A 19,353-nucleotide genomic window follows, 5' to 3' on the forward strand; every position below is an offset into this window, starting at 1 on the left:
CTAGACTATCTAGAAACACCATTATCTATTAAAGTGAGAAGAGTGTTGTAAGTCAAAGGGGTATCGATGGGTTTGACTGAATGTTTCCAATACAACGTTGGCGTAGTCGGTCAAATAGATCTCATTGACTGCCCATATAGCATTGAACCCCTGTATTATACAGTTAAGGAATGAACTATAAAGTGTTCTCACTGTAGATCAGTGTCATTTATTGAAGGAATAATACACTGTTCAACTGAACACTGATTGATGATTGATTGATTTTATTAGCCAGCAAAAAATATATACATATTCACACAATACATACATTTGAAATACTTATTTCCATTGTGGTCCCTAGTCCCTAGACCACAACACGGTGGATCCAGTATTATCAATAGGCTACTGGAGTCTAGGTAAGACTGAGAAGGTTTGTCTGTGATTCGTCTCTGTTTCTCCCACAGTGATCTGTGTGTCAGTCAACTGTCTGTCCTGCATGGGCCATGTGTGTCCAACTGCACCTCAGCACCCGAATCACAAAGCCAGACTATAGCACAGAGTTGGGCTCAGTTAAACATAATTTAATTTCAGATTTAATTCCAACTCCCTTAGACTTTGTTACATTGATAAGGTGTCTAAAAGTGGATCACTATAGGTATATAATACTCTATATCAGGGGGTGTCAAACTAATTTTGCCCAGGGGCCGCATTCAGTCTTCAACGAAGTCCTGAGGACCGCACTGAAAACCTGTAATATTTTCTCGCAGTCAAAATTTGCAAAAAAAATTTAGATTATTTTTGAATTTTCAGTGCTCCCCCGACTTTCTAGCTTTCATTTTGGTGATTGTTAGTGAGCTGTACACCATCAACAACTATATGAATGCAGGTCCATTCTAATTTATACACAGTTTTGATTTGGTTTTAGTAACTTTATATTGAGTTTGTTCCCCCCCCGCCAAAATAAAATATATATAAAAATTAAAAAAACACCCGGATCCTGTCCGCTGGCCGTATGTTTGACACCCCTGCTCTAAACCATCCTCTAATTCGATTTCCTCACATCACTTGCGCTGTACTTTAAGTAAGATTCTTCATCGTCTTGATTCTCAAAATACCTCCCAAAAGTGTCTCTTACATTGGAGAGCCTATGTATACACTGAGTATACCAAACATTAGGAACACCTTCCACCTTCCTTTTGCCCTCAGAACAGCCTCATTTGGTCGGGGCATGGACTCTGCCAGGTGTCGAAAGAGTTCCACAGGAATGCTGGCCCATGTTTACTCCAATGCTTCCCACCGATGTGTCAAGTTGGCTGGATGTACTTTGGGTGGTGGACCATTCTTGATACTGTTGAGCAGGAAAAACCTACTAGCGTTGCTGTTCTTGACACAAACCAGTGCGCCTGGCATCTACTACCATACCCCTTTCAAAGGCACTTACATATTTATTTTGACCATTCACCTTCTGAATGGCACACATACACAATCCATATCTAAATTGTCTCAAGGCTTAAAAATCCTTCTTTAACCTGTCTCCTCCCCTTCATCTACAATGATCGACGTGCTTTTAACAAGTGATATCAATAAGGGATCATAGCTTTCACCTGGATTCACCTGGTCAGTCTATGTCATGGAAAGAGCATTTGTATACTCAGTGTACATGTACATATATAGTATATTATAGAAAGCTGTATTGAGCCCAGTACTACTAGCCCAGCTCTGTGCCAGGATAGGCGTCATCTCCAGTTGTGGGGGGGATGAGAGCGATGGTATGACATGTACTTCCTGTTTCCTGTGTCTTGGCTCCACCCCCTGTGGTGTGGACCCTCCCCCTCTGATGACACATTCGTCCGTACCCAGGTCCCGAAGGTCAGAGTTCCAGTACACAGGCATCTGTTCTACTGCATGTTCTCCTGGTCTAGAATACAAATCTAGAACCCTTAACCTCACTGTGTTGCTGATTGATCTTGGATCTTGGATTTAGAATTTATTAATTATTTTCTTCCCTTAATTTTCTGATCCTTCCTTTTTTACTCCTGCTAATCTCACTTTTCCTTCTGATTGAGTAGTCACACAGGTCAAATAACCATAACTAAAATTATTTAAACTTTTGCTTGAAATTATTTTTGTATGTTTTAGAATGTACAGTATGTGGTAACATACATCTTTGAATAATCAATACCCTTTTTAACAGACACTATTTCTGATGAATGAATTATTGGTTCGCTAACACACAAACCTCTAACACTAAAAACAGTCATTGTAATGCTGTTCAACTTGGAATTGACAATTTCTTGAAAATGTACTTGATAAACATGAATTTAGCATCATGTAGTTTAAAGATAATAAGTTGTTAGCATTTTTTCCATTAACTTTACATATGTAAGAACTAGCACTATTTAGCTTTTAGAAATAAGTTCACTGTATCTTATATGTACACAGCCAAATCACAAACAGGTATTAATTTAAATGAAATAACAATATTGAAACACAAACATAACATATGGTTTGCCCTGAGGTTTGGTTGTGTCAGACGTTAGCCTGATGGTGTATCGATCTATGCTAACTCTTGCCTCTTGTTTTAAACCCTTCACATTCTGCCGCACCGGCTCTGCTATTCCCGGAATTCTGGGATACCTAGGTCCTCCAGGTTAGAATCCATGGTTTGATGATGATGACCTTTGTTGTTCTGTGGTGATGAAACTGATCTGTGTACATTTTGTTTGGCCTGGTCCCAGATCCGTTTGTGCTCTTGCCAACTCATTGCTGTCATTGTTAGCATGGTAGCACAAACAGACTGGCACTCAGGCTAGCATTTTGTTGAATTGGGTACAACTTAACCATGCTGGTGATTTGTTAACCACAATTTACTTTTCAGGATGGGTTGTGAAGCCTAACAAAAGACTATAGCCTACACAGACACTGTACACCCCGCAATACACAAAACATTCTTGAACACACACTCAAGTCTCCCCCTTTATACTGTATTTATACTGTTTTTAAATAGTTGTATGTACGCATGCAGTTTTATGCTATGTTGACTGTTGATGTTAGTGTTATACAGTAACCATGGAGATAGATAGATCAACTGGATCTAGTTTTATCTCTATGGTTATTTTTATTGTTATTTGTTATAATGTCAGGTTGAGATGAGTGTTATCTCTGACCTCTAACCTTTGACCTATTCGTGTGAAGGTCCTCCTGGCTCTGAAGGTCCCCGTGGCCCTGTCGGCAGCGGTGGGACCAAAGGTGAGAAGGGAATTTCCGGAATTCCTGGATCGCCTGGTTTCCCTGGAGCGAAGGGAGAATTTGGATCGCCCGGATTCCCGGTAAGGAACCAGTCAACTTAGATCCTTGGATCTCCTTCCCCCATTGATAGCAGGATGTGTCAAATATAGACACTTACTCGGGGGATGGGTTGGTTTGGGATTGTATGAAGTAAATTGAAAATTCCATCTGGGATTGGGATATTATATGACCCCTGACCTCTCCCCTATCATGTGACCAGGGTAATGCTGGCCTTCCTGGTACCAAAGGGTTGAAGGGAGACCTCGGACTGCCTGGAGTTCCCGGATTCCCAGGTCAGTCAGGAATAACATTCCCATTCCTAGTCAAACACCAAACATTTCTGTAAATAAAAACAATGATAAAGCCTCGCGTTCTTATTTTTTTTAAATTAGTTTCGCACTGTTGGTGTTAGGTGCACTTGATTCAGCAGCCCTAGTACCGGTAAGGCAAAGTGTTTGCATTTTGAACCATTTCATGTGTCTGAAGGTAGAACCCCGCCAAGTGGTCCAGAGAGCAAATCAAGTGTACCTATAGGCCTACCACTGGCCAATCAGATAGCTCAGATCACTGTCTGCACAGTTTCCTCACGCCATAAACTGTAAAAAAAATAAAAAAAAAAAAAAAAAAAAAAAGCATAGAATGCACAACAGTTGATAATATGAGATTTCAAAACTTTTAAAACCATGACTAGAGAGAGATTAAACGAATACAGCGAAGAGCTGCTGTTTTTATAAGTAAGTTCGTGTTTAAGTTGTTATTCAGCACTGTCAACACTTTGTTCAACACTTTTGTAAGCCATTGAATGTGCGTTCTTCCTACTTCCACTCACGCTGCAACCAGCACTGCAGCTGCAATGAATGAGCAGAGGGAGGGAAAAAGGAGGGAGGTGAGTCGGGTGAGAGGTAGCTGCTCCCTCCCTAACCCTCAGACTGACCATCAGATGCAGGCCATCTGTCCATAGGAGAAAAAAAATAATTATGCTCACTCAGCTGCGCCTCACAAGTAATACAACAAATTATATATTACCAGTGTGATCATATACCTAAAATGTGTAAATATAATTTCAAAATGGTCTGAGAAGAACAATATTGGCAGGGCAATTCAAGTGTAGCCAATATGCAGTGATAATGTATTGGGCCTATAGCCTATTGCGCAAACAGATATTTCTTTTAATAAGTTTTTAATTGGTTAATGTTGCATAGGCTTACTTTTTTTAAGTCATGTTAAAAAAAAAAAAAATCTGAGTGGTAGTTCCCGGCTTGCATTTTGAAAAGGTTTGTGACCACGGGTATAGTGAATGTCCCATCATAGGTATCTCTGTTGACAATATTCCCTCATCTCCCTTATTTCCCTTCCTCTCCACCTCTCTCACTCTACTCCCTTCCTCTCTCTTTCCTCCCCCCTCTCTCTCCTTCCTCTCTCTCTACTCCCTCTCTCCACCTCTCGCTCTCTACCCCAGGACCAAAGGGAGATTCTGGAATCCCTGGATCATCTGGTCTCCCTGGAGAACCCGGAGATGCTGGCACTGCTGGTGAGTCTTCACCCCTCATCCCCTCTGCGTGCGCACACACACACACACATAGACACACCCTCCCAAACATCCTCCCAAATACCTACACACACTCCCAAAAACTCTGACTGACATCTCTGGTGTACCCCACTTCTCTTCTCTAACCTCTCTCGTTGTCATCACTGATCTCAGGACCCCCAGGTGACCCAGGTTTTGCTCCAGCCCCCATCTTGCTGAAGGGAGAGCGTGGCTCCCCCGGCCCTTCAGGTCTACCAGGCGGCCGTGGCGCCACAGGACCCCCCGGACTGGAGGGACTCTCAGGTCAGTGGACTGTCATACCCAGTGTCTGTTTGCCATAGGAGAGTTTTATATTCAGTTCATAAAGTTAATTACAATTAGCTTAACCTCTAACACCTCCCAAACCCGGATCCGGGAGCACCCCCATCAGTAGAAAAGCTACTAGCATAGCCTAGCATAGCGTCACAAGTAAATACTAGCATCTAAATATCATTAAATCACAAGTCCAAGACACCAGATGAAAGATACACATCTTGTGAATCCAGACATCATTTCTGATTTTTAAAATGTTTTACAGGGAAGACACAATATGTAAATCTATTAGCTAACCACGTTAGCAAAAGACACCACTTTTTTTACTCCAACAGTTTTTTACTCCATCAGTAGCTATCACAAATTCGACCAAATAAAGATATAAATAGCCACTAACCAAGAAACAACTTCATCAGATGACAGTCTGATAACATATTTATTGTATAGCATATGTTTTGTTAGAAAAATGTGCATATTTCAGGTATAAATCATAGTTTACCATTGCAGCCACCATCACAAATCTCACCAAAGCGACTAGAATAACTACAGAGAGCAACGTGTATTACCTAATTACTCATCATAAAACATTTCTTAAAAATACACAGCGTACAGCAATTGAAAGACACAGATCTTGTGAATCCAGACAATATTTCAGATTTTCTAAGTGTTCTACAGCGAAAACACAATATAGCGTTATATTAGCTTACCACATGTGCAAACATCACCCCAGCATTGATTCAAGGCAAAAAGAGCGATAACGTATAAACCACCAAAATATATTAATTTTTTCACTAACCTTCTCAGAATTCTTCAGATGACAGTCCTGTAACATCATATTACACAATGCATATAGAGTTTGTTCGAAAATGTGCATATTTAGCGGCACAAATCGTGCTTATACAATGAAAATAGTGTCCAAATACTCAAACAATCTGTCCGGCGCCATCTTGGAAAGGCACCTATTCTTATCGAAAACTATTCATAAACTTGACTAAAAAAATACAGGTTGGACAGCAATTGAAAGACAAATTAGTTCTTAATGCAATCGCTGAATTACATTTTTAAAATTAACGTTACTGCGCAATACAGGGTGCGATAAAGCAAGGCTACACTGCAAGTAATGGCGTCTTATGCATTTGACTTTTTTCAACAGAACAATGAATTATCAGCATAAAGACTGCTTACTATTAGCTGAGCTTCCATCAGAATCTTGGGCAAGGTGTCCTTTCTCCAGAACAATCGTCTTTGGGTTGAAAGATGTCCTCTTGTCCGGTCGAAATGTTAGCCGCCAACTGGAGAGGTGTCCAACTCGTGAAAGCGCATGGCAAAGAAATCCCAGAAAATCGCAATAAACTGCTATAAACTGCTAAGTCGGTTTAAATTAACTACCTTATGATGTCTTTAATAACGAATAAAAACATGACCGGAGATATAGAACTACTAAAACGAAAGCGTTTGCAGGAAGCCATTGTGATGTCTTCATGCGTCAGGCGCACCGTTGAAAAGGACGGTCCTTCCGTTCCACGGTCTTATATAAGGTCCCAGATTGCGCAATCCACTCCATTCAAATTCTCCCCGCTTACTGACATCTAGAGGAAGACGTATGCAGTGCATGTAGCCCGATGGCTTACATGGGGACTTATAAACTGACCTCAGAACAGGGACCTCGATTTCTGAAATCTCACTCCCTGACAGGAAAAGTGCTGCAGAATGAGTTCTGTTTCACTCAGAGAAATAATTCAAACGGTTTTAGAAACTAGAGAGTGTTTTCTATCCAATAGTAATAATAATATGCATATTGTACGAGCAAGAATTGAGTACGAGGCAGTTTAATTTGAGAACGATATTTTACAAAGTTGAAATGGCGCCCCCATAGGCTCAAGAAGTTAATTCTTACCAGAGGATGCTTGAAGCTGCAGTTAGCTGCAGTTCGTTATCATTAGCTAGTTACTAGAGCTAGCGAAGAGAGTTTTCCGCTTGGAGGTATATGAGGTCACTGATGAGTCCTCTGGTCTGTTCCAGGTCAGCCCGGTCAGCCAGGAGACCCCGGTCCTGAGGGACCCCCAGGATTCAGTGGAGCCTCCGGCCGCAAGGGAGACCCAGGACCCGCCGGACAGCCAGGTAAGATTGCCATCTTCCTCAGGTCCATAGCACACAAATAATTTAAATCTCTCTTACACAGACCTAACCTTCCATTGTGTATATCAGTTAGTAGTCCTATAGTATTAGTCAATAGTCATTACAATACGTAGCTATAGAAGTGTAAAATAAACTCAAATCAAGTCAGCTTAGTTATAGTATTGTTCATTGAGTTCAGTGAGTTAATTGACAGGACAAACAAGATTGAGTCCTAAGACAGACCTTAGTCAAATACATTGAGGTGCCTTTGATTTAGCCATGACTTTGCACTTTTGGGACTATTTCATTGGGTCCATTGTACATGCCAAACTAAATCAAGTATTAGAAAGGTACACTATATATACAAAAGCATGTGGACACCCCTTCAAATTTAGAGGATTCAGCTATTTCAGCCACACCCGTTGCTGACAGGTGTATAAAATCGAGCACACAGCCACGCAATCTCCATAAACAAACATTGGCAGTAGAATGGCCTTACTGAAGAGCTCAGTGACTTTCAACCTGACACTGACATAGGATGCCACCTTTGCAACAAGTCACTTCATCAGATTTCTGCTCTGCTAGAACTGCCCCGGTCAAGTGCTGTTATTGTCAAGTGGAAACGGCTAGGAGCAACAACGGCTCAGCCGTGAATTGGTAGGTCACACAAGCTCACTGAACGAGACCGCTGAGTGCTGAAGTGCGTAGCGCGTAAAAAATCATCTGTTCTCGGTTGCAACACTCACTACCGAGTTCCAAACTGCCTCTGGAAGCAACGTCAGCACAAAACTGTTCGTCGGGAGCTTCATGAAATGGGTTTCCATGGCCGAGCAGAAGACCATGCGCAATGCCAAGTGTTCAGCTGGAGTGGTTTAAAGCTCGCCAGCATTGGACTCTGGAGCAGTGAAAATGCGTTCTCTGGAGTGATGAATCACACTTCACCATTTGGCAGTCCGACAAACAAATCTGGGTTTGGTGGATGCCAGCTGTAAAGTTTGTTGGAGGAGGAATAATGGTCTGGGGCTGTTTTTCATGGTTTGGCTAGGCCCCTTTGTTCCAGTGAAGGGAAATCTTAACACTACAGCACACAACGACATTCTAGACGATTCTGTGCTTCCAACTTTGTGGCAACAGTTTGGGGAAGGCCCTTTTCTGTTTCAGCGTGACAATGCCCCTGTGCGCAAAGCGAGGTCCGTACAGAAGTGGTTTGTCGATCAGTGTGGAAGAACATGACTGGCCTGCACAGAGCCCTGACCTCAACCCCATCGAATACCTTTGGAATGAATTGGAATGGCGACTGCGAGCCAGGCCTAATCGCCCAGAATCAGTGCCCTTCCTCACTAATGCTCTTATGACTGAATGGAAGCCAGTCCCCACAGCAATGTTCCAACATCTAGTGGAAGAGTACAGGCTGTTATAGCAGCAAAGGTGGGACCAACTCCATGTTAATGCCCATGATTTTGGAATGAGATGTTCGACAAGCAGGTGTCTACATACTTTTGGTCATGTAGTGTATTTCACATTTTAACCCAGATATTATTAATGTTCCCACTGCTCTGTTCCCTGTTTTCTCAAACTCACTGTGACAATATCATTATAGCACATCTTCAAATCAAATCAAATGTTATTTGTCACATACACATGGTTAGCAGATGTTAATGCGAGTGTATCGAAATGCTTGTGCTTCTAGTTCCGACCATGCAGCAATATCTAACAAGTAATCTAACCTAACAATTTCACAACAACTACCTTATGGATGATAGCGGGGTGAACAGGCAGTGGCTCGGGTGGTTGTTGTCCTTGATGATCTTTTTGGCCTTCCTGTGACATCGGGTGGTGTAGGTGTCCTGGAGGGCAGGTAGTTTGCCCCCGGTGATGCGTTGTGCAGACCTCACTACCCTCTGGAGAGCCTTACGGTTATGGGCGGAGCAGTTGCCGTACCAGGCGGTGATACAGCCCGACAGGATGCTCTCGATTGTGCATCTGTAAAAGTTTTAGTGTTTTTGGTGACAAGCCGAATTTATTCAGCCTCCTGAGGTTGAAGAGGCGCTGCTGCTCCTTCTTCACCAATCTGTCCGTGATGTGTACGCCGAGGAACTTAAAACTTTCCACCCTCTCCACTACTGTCCCATCAATGTGGATAGGGGGCTGCTCCCTCTACTGTTTCCTGAAGTCCACGATCATCTCCTTTGTTTTGTTGACATTGAGTGTGAGGTTATTTTCCTGACACCACACTCCGAGGGCCCTCACCTCCTCCCTGTGGGCCGTCTCGTTGTTGTTGGTAATCAAGCCTACCACTGTAGTGTTGTCTGCAAACTTTGTTGGAGTTGGAGTTGGAGGCGTGCATGGCCACGCAGTCGTGGGTGAACAGGGAATACAGGAGAGGGCTGAGAACGCACCCTTGTAGGGCCCCTTGTAGGGCCCCAGTGTTGAGGATCAGCGGGGTGGAGATGTTGTTACCTACCCTCACCACCTGGGGGCGGCCCGTCAGGAAGTCCAGGACCCAGTTGCACAGGGCGGGGTCGAGACCCAGGGTCTCGAGCTTAATGACGAATTTGGAGGGTACTATGGTGTTAAATGCTGAGCTGTAGTCGATGAACAGCATTCTTATATAGGTATTCCTCTTGTCCAGATGGGTTAGGGCAGTGTGCAGTGTGGTTGCGATTGCGTCGTCTGTAAACCTATTGGGGCGGTAAGCAAATTGGAGTGGGTCTAGGGTGTCAGGTAGGGTGGAGGTGATATGGTCCTTGACTAGTCTCTCAAAGCACTTCATGATGACGGAAGTGAGTGCTACTGATCATTATACCATGTCTTACTGATCATTATAGCTAGGGATGTGCATCTTTCCCTTTCAAGATGATTCGATACATATCTAAATACATGGGCTCAACGATACGTTGTAGTTTGAAACGATTCGATGCAATTCCGTTTGATTAGAGACCGAATAAATGCGATTCGGCACTGACTTGTGTGTGTGTGTGTGTGTGTGTGTGTGTGTGTGTGTGTGTGTGTGTGTGTGTGTGTGTGTGTGTGTGTGTGTGTGTGTGTGTGTGTGTGTGTGTGTGTGTGTGTGTGTGTATAAATGATGTATGCCTATGGTGTATGTACTATGCAGGCTCATGAGCTGAGCCATTAGGGAGACTAGGCATCTACCACCCCACTACCACTAACAGACAAAGCTCATTCAGAAAGGGCGGGGGTATTCTCAATGTATTGTTTGCTGTCATTATCTGTCTGTTTGTAAAACTGAAAAAAAGTTAGATGGTGAGTGGAAGGGAACAGCAATCTTCAAGTCTTTCCACAGTTTTTCAATGGGATTCAAGTCTGGCCTTTGAATGGACCACTCAAGGACTTTCACATTCTTGTTCTGAAGCCATTCCAGTCTTGCTTTGGCTGTATGATTGTGGTCATTGTCCTGTTGGAGTGTAAATCTTCGCCCCCAGTCTAAGTTCGTTTGCACTCTGAAGCAGGTTCTCATCAAGAATTTGCCTGTATTTGGCTCCATTCACTGTTCCCTCTATCCTTACCAGTCTCCCTGTCCCTGCCGCTGAAAGCATCCACATAGCGTGATGCTGCCACCACAATGCTTCACGGTTGGGGTGGTGTTAAGACGGGTGATGAGCTGTGCCTGGTTTTCTCCAGACACACCTCTTTGCATTCAGGCCAAAGCGTTCAATCTTTGTCTCATCAGACCACATAATCTTATGCCTTATGATCTCTGAGTTTTTCACGGGGGGTTTTGCAAGCTCCAGGTGTGCTGTCATGTGCCTTTTTCTCAGGAGTGGCTTCCATCTGGTCACTCTCCCATAAAGCCTAGATTGGTGAAGTGCTGTAGAGACTTATCCTTCTGGCAAGTTCTTCCACCTCAGCCAAGGAACCCTGTAGTTCTTTCAGGTCCTTCTTGCCCGGTTGTTTAGTTTGGTAGGACGGCTAGCTCTAGGCAGAGTCTGGGTCGTTCCATATTTTTTCAATTTCCCAGTGATGGAGAGCACTGTGCTCTTGGAAACGTTCAACACTCTAGAAATTGTTGTATACCCTTCCCCAGATACAGTGGCAAGAAAAAGTATGTGAACCCTTTGGAAATACCTGGATTTCTGCATAAATTGGTCATAAAATGTCATCTGATCTCCATCTAGGTCACAACAATAGACAAACAGTCTGCTTAAACTAATAACACACAAACAACTATATGTTTTCATGTCTTAATTGAACACACTGTGTAAACATTCACAGTGCAGGGTGAAAAAAGTATGTGAACCATTGGGTTTAATAACTGGTTGACCCTCCTTTGGCAGCAATAACCTCAACCAAACATTTTCTGTAGTTGCGGATCAGACCTGCACAACGGTCAGGAGGAATTTTGGCCATTCCTCTTTACAAAACTGTTTCAGTTCAGCAATATTCTTGGGATGTCTGGTGTGAACTGCTCTCTTGAGGTCATGCCACAGCATCTCAATCGGGTTGAGGTCAGGACTCTGACTGGGCCACTCCAGAAGGCGTATTTTCTTCTGTTGAAGCCATTCTGTTGTAGATTTACTTCTGTGTTTTGGGTCGTTGTCTTGTTGCATCACCCAACTTCTGTTGAGCTTCAATTGGCAGACAGATAGCCTTACATTCTCCTGCAAAACGTCTTGATAAACTTGGGAATTCATTTTTCCGTCTCATAGCAAGCTGTCCAGGCCCTGAGGCAGCAAAGCAGCCCCAAACCATGATGCTCCCTCCACCATACAGTTGGGATGAGGTTTTGATGTTGGTGTGCTGTGCCTTTTTTTCTCCACACATAGTGTTGTGTGTTCCTTCCAAACAACTCAACTGTAGTTTCATCTGTCCACAGAATATTTTGCCAGTAGCACTGTGGAACATCCAGGTGCACTTGGGCAAACTTCAGACGTGCAGCAATGGTTTTTTTGGACAGCAGTGGCTTCTTCCGTGGTGTCCTCCCATGAACACCATTCTTGTTTAGTGTTTTACATATCGTAGACTCGTCAACAGAGATGTTTTCATGTTCCAGATATTTCTATAAGTCTTTAGCTGACACTCTAGGATTCTTCTTAACCTCATTGAGCATTCTGCGCTGTGCTCTTGCAGTCATTTTTGCAGGACGGCTACTCCTATGGAGAGTAGCAACAGTGCTGAACTTTCTCCATTTATAGACAATTTGTCATATCGTGGACTGATGAACATCAAGGCTTTTAGAGATACTTTTGTAACCCTTTACAGCTTTATGCAAGTCAACAATTCTTAATCTTGGGTCTTCTGAGATCTCTTTTGTTCGAGGCATGGTTCACATCAGGCAATTCTTCTTGTGAATAGCAAACTCCAATTTTGTGAGTTTTTTATAGGGCAGCTCTAACCAACATCTCCAATCTCGTCTTATTGATTGGACTCCATGTTAGCTGACTCCTGACTCCAATTAGCTTTTGGAGAAGTCATTAGCCTAGGGGTTCACATACATTTTCCGACCTACAAATACAATAATTTGTGCGTTATTAATTTAAGCACACTATGTTTGTCTATTGTTGTGACTTAGATGAAGATCAGATCAAATTTGATGACCAATTTATGCAGAACTCCAGCTAATTCCAAAGGGTTCACATACTTTTTCTTGACACTGTATTTGCCTCATCACAATTCTATCTCGGAGATCTATGGACAGTTTCTTGGATGTGATGATATAGTTTCAGCTCTGATATTCACTGTCAACTGTGGGACCTTATATAGACAGGTGGGTTTCTTTCTAAATCATGTCCAAACAATTGGATTGGCTTCAGGTGGACTCCAATCAAGTTGTAGTGATGTCTCAAGGTTGATCAAAGGAAATTGGAGGCACCTGAGCTCAATTTGGAGTGTCATAGCAAAGGGGTGTGAATGCTTCTCTCAACCAGCTTCACCTGGAATGCTTTTCCCAACAGTCTTGAAGGACTTCCCACATATGCTGAGCACTTGTTGGCTGCTTTTCTTTCACTCTGCGGTCCAACTCATCCCAAACCATCTCAATTGGGTTGAGGTCTGGTGATTGTAGAGAACAGGTCATCTGATGCAGCCCCCATCACTCTGCTTCTTGGTCAAATAGCCCTTACACAGTCTGTAGGTGTGTTGGGTCATTGTCCTGTTGAAAAACAATTGAGAGTCCCACTAAGCGCAAACCAGACAGGATGGTGTATCGCTGCAGAATGCTGTCGTAGCCATGCTGGTTGTATGCTTTGAATTCTAAATAAATCACTGACAGTGTCACCAGAAAAGCACCCCCACACCATCACACCTCCTCCTCCATGCTTCGCGGTGTGAACCACACATGCAGAGATCATCCGTTCACCTACTCTGCGTCTCACAAAGACACGGCGGTTGGAACCAAAAGTCTCACAAGGTACAAATTTGCACAGGTCTAATGTCCATTGCTCATGTCTGCAGCAGAGGTAACTCTGGGTCTTCCTTTCCTGTGGTGGATGTAACGATATGCGCTGCAAGTCGGGAAGCAAGTTCAGGGAGTGTGTTTTAATAAAATAAACATAATCTAAAACAATAAACACTAACAGCACACAGACATGAAATAGAAACAATGATGCCTGGGGAATGAACCAAAGGCAGTGACAAAAATAGGGAAGGTAATCAGGGAAGGGATGGAGTCCAGGTGAGTCTGACAACGCACAGGTGCACATAACGATGGTGAAAGGTGTGCGCCATAACGAGCAGCCTGGTGAGCACACGTGACAGTACCCCCTCCTTGATGTGCGGCTCCAGCCGCATGACGCCGACCAAAATGACGATCCCAGGGATCAGGAGCGGACCGGTCACCTCTGCTGAGGCGCGGGAAACCTGTCAGTCCGGCTGAGACGCGGGAGCATGACGACCTAGAGACGACCTAGCGATCTGGTTGAGGCATGAGAGCCTGACGAGCCGGCGGAGGCAGGGGAGCCTGGCAATCTGTCCGAGGCATGAGAGCCTGTAGGGGCTCCCGGACCCGACGTCATTCCCACTGAAACAAAAACATAAAAAACACTCCCTGATGCTTCCCTTAGGTGAGGCGTCATTGTTGCTGTTTCAGTTTCATGTCTGTGCGTTGTTCGTGTTTCTTGTTTTGTATTATGTTGCATTTATTTATTAAAACACTCACTCCCTGAACTTGCTTCCCGACTCCCAGAGCACATCGTTACAGTGGTCCTCATGAGAGCCAGTTTCATCATAGTGCTTGATGGTTTTTGCGACTGCACTTGAAGAAACTTTCAGTTCTTGAAATTTTGACTGACCTTGTTTTAAAGTAATGATGGACTGTTGTTTCTCTTTACTTATTTGAGCTGTTCTTGCCATAATATGGACTTGGTCTTTACCAAATAAGGCTATGTTCTGTGTACCAACCCTACCTTGTCACAACAAAACTGATTGGCTCAAATGTATCAAGTTGGAAAGAAATGCCAGAAATGAACTTTTAACAAGGCACACCGCTTAGTTGAAATGCATTCCAGGTGACTACATCATGAAGCTGGTTGAGAGAATGCCAAGAGTGTGCAAAGCTGTCATCAATGCAAAGGGTGGCTACTTTGAAGAATCTCAAATATAAAATATTTGATGAACACTTTTTTGGTTTCTACATGATTCCATACGTGTTATTTCCAGGTGGGTGCTACACATTTGTGGTGGATGAGGTTGAGTACCTCAGTTGGTAGAAAAGCACTATATAAATCCAATCAATTATTATTCAAATAAAATATATTGTAAGCCCTGTTCAGCATGTACAGTGCCTTCAGAAAGTATTCACACCCTTGACTTTTTTATTGTGTTACAGCCTGAATTTAAAATGGATTACATTTAGATTTTGTGTCACGGGCCTACACACAATACCCCATAATGTCAAAGTGGAACTATGTTTTTAGATTTTTTTATTTTATTATTTTTTACAAATGAGTAAAAAATGAATATCGGAAATGTCTTGAGTCAATAAGTATTTAGCCCCTTTGTTATGGCAAACCTAAATAAGTTCAGGAGTAAAAATGTGCTTAACAAGTCACATAATAAATTGCATGCTACATTTTAATCAGTTTGGGGTCCGCGGACCAATGTCCGATCTTAAACATTTGAATCGGGGACCGATATGGTGAATCGTTACATCCCTAATTATAGCACATCTAAAGCTTTCCACACTGGCAGTTTGATTCTAATCTGATAATTTTTCTGCAGCCTGAATCAGATATTTCAAGCCAGATACAAATCAGATTTCTGGCCATGTGACTTGTGTCTAAACAGTTAAATCTTATTTATTTTCCATTAAGTGGTTTGTAGACTGTTTTTTGGCATATATTGTTGCATGCTAGCTACTCTGTTGACAGTTTGACAAGAACGTGGTATTACTAGCTTGTTAATTGTTTACAAACAAATTTGAGAATGTGCTAGCAAGCTAAACTGCTACCTAGCTAACTAGTTGACTGTTGTTGCTAGCCAAAAATGACTTGTTTTGAAAGGTGGATCATCTTATCCTTTGAGGCTTTAGTGTTCTTACACTGATTTCGAACATTCAAAGCAACTGGGAAAGTTCTATGGCAGGCGTAGTTGTGACCTTAGCTTGCTACATAACTTCTGATTGAGAGGGAGCACGAGCATCACCACCAACCAGCCAACACTACTGCACAAACACGCGTCATTACCATGACAACTACCATAGCCACGTCTGCAAATGACTAAAGTCTGAACATACACACATCCGATTTGGACATGTGTAACTCGCTGTTTGGACAGTCAGTCTTCCAAAACTGATTTTTTTTTTAAACAACTGATTTGAGCATTAAGGTCTGTAGTGTGAACAAGGCATTACTGATCATTGTAGCACATCTTACTGATCATTGTAGCACATCTTACTGATTATACTGATCATTGTAGCACATCTTACTGATTATACTGATCATTGTAGCACATCTTACTGATTATACTGATCATTGTAGCACATCTTACTGTGCCAAGAACTTTACTCTGCCTAAGATATGTAGTATTATACAATTCATTGAGTTGTTAATGTTCCCCATGCTTTGTCTTTTATCTCTTCTATCCCCTGTTCCCAGGTGAGCGTGGATATCCCGGTCCCCCTGGTTCAGATGGCCTGCAGGGCCCCCCAGGTCCATCTGGATCTGCCTCTGTGGCGCACGGCTTCCTGATCACCAGACACAGTCAGGGCGAGGACGTCCCCATCTGCCCAGAGGGCACCGGCCTCATCTACGACGGCTACTCTCTGCTCTACGTACAGGGCAACGAGAGGGCACACGGACAGGACCTGGGTAAGGATGGAGACTGGAGTTATATATACAAGCTGGTACACAAAGACGCATGCACACACATGCGCGGTCGCACACACACACACACACACACATAGGAAATAATTCAGAGCTGGAAAAACCTCCAAACAAATTATGAAACTCTCCTCCTTCCCCCTCTCTTCTCATCCCTCTCCTCTCCTTCCTCCCTCGCCTCTCCCCTCCCTATCTCTTCTCCCCATCTTCTTGCCCCTCCTTCCCCCCCTCCCTCTCTTCTCCCCGTCCTCTCGCCCCTCCCTCCTCCCCTTCATCTCTCCCCATCCTCTCGCCCCTCTTTCCTCTACTCCCTCTCTCTAGGAACTGCTGGAAGTTGCCTGCGTCGGTTCAGCACCATGCCATTCATGTTCTGTAACATCAACAACGTGTGTAACTTCGCCTCCCGTAACGACTACTCCTATTGGCTGTCCACACCCACGCCCATGCCCATGACTATGGCCCCCATCACCGGAGAGGGCATCAAACCTTACATCAGCAGGTAGAGAGGGATGGAGGGAGGGAGGGGGAGGGATGGAGGTAAAGAGGGAAGGAGGGATGGAGGGACGGAGGGGATATAGAGGAGACGAGATACAATAGGAGACTGTGATTTGATCATGTCTGAGTGTGTGTATTTAACCACTCCTCTATGTGTTTGTGTTTTAGGTGTGCAGTGTGTGAGGCCCCTGCCATGGTGATCGCTGTACACAGTCAGACCATTCAGATCCCCACCTGCCCCAGCTACTGGGAACCACTGTGGATCGGATACTCCTTCATGATGGTACACACACATGCACACACACGCACGCACACACACACACACACACACACACACACACACACACACACACACACACACACACACACACACACACACACACACACACACACACACACACACACACACACAGAGGAATCAAGTTTGACATTTTAAGTGTGTTTAAGCTACCATATGAACACACACATTTACTTTTCTCCACCAATCCCTCCCACTCCCACTCCCCTCCTCCTCTCCCTCCCTCTCTCTTTTTATAACAGCACACTAGTGCTGGTGCTGAGGGTTCGGGTCAGGCTCTGGCCTCTCCTGGCTCCTGTCTAGAGGAATTCCGGAGCGCTCCCTTCATCGAGTGCCACGGTCGGGGGACCTGCAACTACTACGGCAACTCCTACAGCTTCTGGCTGGCCACCGTCGACCAATCAGAAATGTTCAGGTACGAGAGAATGTTGCAGAGATTATGATGGGTTTTTTCCCCTCAGTAATTGATTTATTGAATAACTGATTGGTTGATTGATCCTGAGTAATGAGGAATTACACTGAAAGCATTAGATAATGTAGTTATTTGCTTGAGATGGGTAATTTTCATATAAAATGTAAAGATCCGAATGCCCATACAGTGATGCCAAACCCTGACCTCTAACCCCTGACCCATAACAGGAAGCCACAGTCGGAGACGCTGAAAGCAGGTAACCTGCGGACGCGCGTCAGCCGCTGTGTGGTCTGTATGAAGAGGACGTAACAGCGCAGCGGCAACCGTTGCCGGGGACAACCGACAACGAACATGGCGGCGGCGGAGAGGTGGTGATGAGGACGTCTCCGTGACAAGGTGGAATTCCAATGGTGTATTGTCTTCCGGAAACAACAACTTAAATGGTGCTACTGTGCAACACAGCAACAAAAGAAAAAACGCTGAAAAAATGAATCTATTTAGTCTTTTCTTCTTTTTTAATACCTCAAGTACGTCAAAAAGAAACACAAAAAAAACCATGAAAGGTGCCTTGTGTGACAAAAGTGCATTTTATTTTTATCTTTTCGAAATTGTTATTTTGTTTCAACAACAAAAATATATATATTTAGATTTTCAGTACAGTACAGAGGGTGGTACAAACATTTCATTTTTAGACAGATTTTTCTTTCATTTTTTCTTTTTTTTTTTGTGTTTTACAAACGAGTGGAGTTGTCTCCGTGTTACCAAATCGGCACTTTGACGTCGGAACATCAAAGAGAAGAGATGCACTGATGAGCTTTCTTAGCGAGACTGCGTTTTTCTAGGTTTTCATTTTTATTAAATCTTTCTGTTATTCTTTCTTTTTTATTTAGTTGTTTCTCCTTGGTGGAACTAACACTGCTGTCTCTCCCAGCCTGTTAACTCTAGGCCTCATTTCTCTTTTTGTAAGTAATTAAATGTGTATATTATGTAAAACACCTTTATAGTTGTAAGACAAAACAGGTACTTAGCTATATTATGAATTTCTGGGTTGTTTTTGTTTGTTCACTCGTCTTCACTCATTTAATTGATTCATGCACTCATTCACACACTCACGCATTCACTCGCTCACATATACACTCATTCAGATATTGTACATCTATAAATGAAACAGTATTATATATATATATATATATATATATATATATATATATATATATATATATATTTAAAAATAAAAAAAAGTATATACACTATTTGGCTGCGGGCGGGAGTTTTTTTTCCATCATTATTTTTATCTCCAAAAGGTATTTTTTTTCACATTTCACAAAACTATTGGCATGACAACGAAACTGAGTAAACAGAGTTTCCCTGTCAACCAATCAAAAACCCTATCCTATTATGATCATGTACTGTGTATGATAATGGCAATCACTCAAGCTTTTGTATTTGATTTCTACAAGTAATCTATCGTTAACTGGGGGGTTAGAAAATTACCCGATTTCATGCCATAACAGGTTGATAATAAAATCCACTCCTGGAAATGTATATTATTGATATTAATTCACATCTTAACACTGGTCTAGGTTGTCCCACTATGAACTAGCGTGTCGTAAGTATGCACGTAATGTTACGTACTGCGAGAATAGAA

General features: G+C 43.0%; 1 protein-coding gene across 1 annotated transcript in view; it reads left to right on the forward strand.

The window, feature by feature from the left end:
- Positions 1 to 18,860, forward strand: part of col4a5 (collagen, type IV, alpha 5 (Alport syndrome)) — a 94,565-nt gene extending 75,705 nt beyond the window's left edge. Inside the window, exons 39-50 of the mRNA XM_038996251.1 lie at positions 1,840 to 1,848; positions 2,621 to 2,629; positions 3,175 to 3,308; positions 3,488 to 3,560; positions 4,727 to 4,798; positions 4,970 to 5,098; positions 7,130 to 7,228; positions 16,276 to 16,488; positions 16,822 to 16,999; positions 17,164 to 17,278; positions 17,536 to 17,708; positions 17,933 to 18,860. Of these exons, the coding sequence (XP_038852179.1) occupies positions 1,840 to 1,848; positions 2,621 to 2,629; positions 3,175 to 3,308; positions 3,488 to 3,560; positions 4,727 to 4,798; positions 4,970 to 5,098; positions 7,130 to 7,228; positions 16,276 to 16,488; positions 16,822 to 16,999; positions 17,164 to 17,278; positions 17,536 to 17,708; positions 17,933 to 18,014 (1,286 nt within the window). The 3' untranslated portion in view covers positions 18,015 to 18,860. The remainder of the gene's footprint in view (positions 1 to 1,839; positions 1,849 to 2,620; positions 2,630 to 3,174; positions 3,309 to 3,487; positions 3,561 to 4,726; positions 4,799 to 4,969; positions 5,099 to 7,129; positions 7,229 to 16,275; positions 16,489 to 16,821; positions 17,000 to 17,163; positions 17,279 to 17,535; positions 17,709 to 17,932) is intronic.
- Positions 18,861 to 19,353: the final 493 nt, after the last annotated feature.

This window comes from Salvelinus namaycush, chromosome 6, assembly GCF_016432855.1.
Source record: "Salvelinus namaycush isolate Seneca chromosome 6, SaNama_1.0, whole genome shotgun sequence".
Classification (NCBI taxonomy): Eukaryota; Metazoa; Chordata; class Actinopteri; order Salmoniformes; family Salmonidae; genus Salvelinus; species Salvelinus namaycush.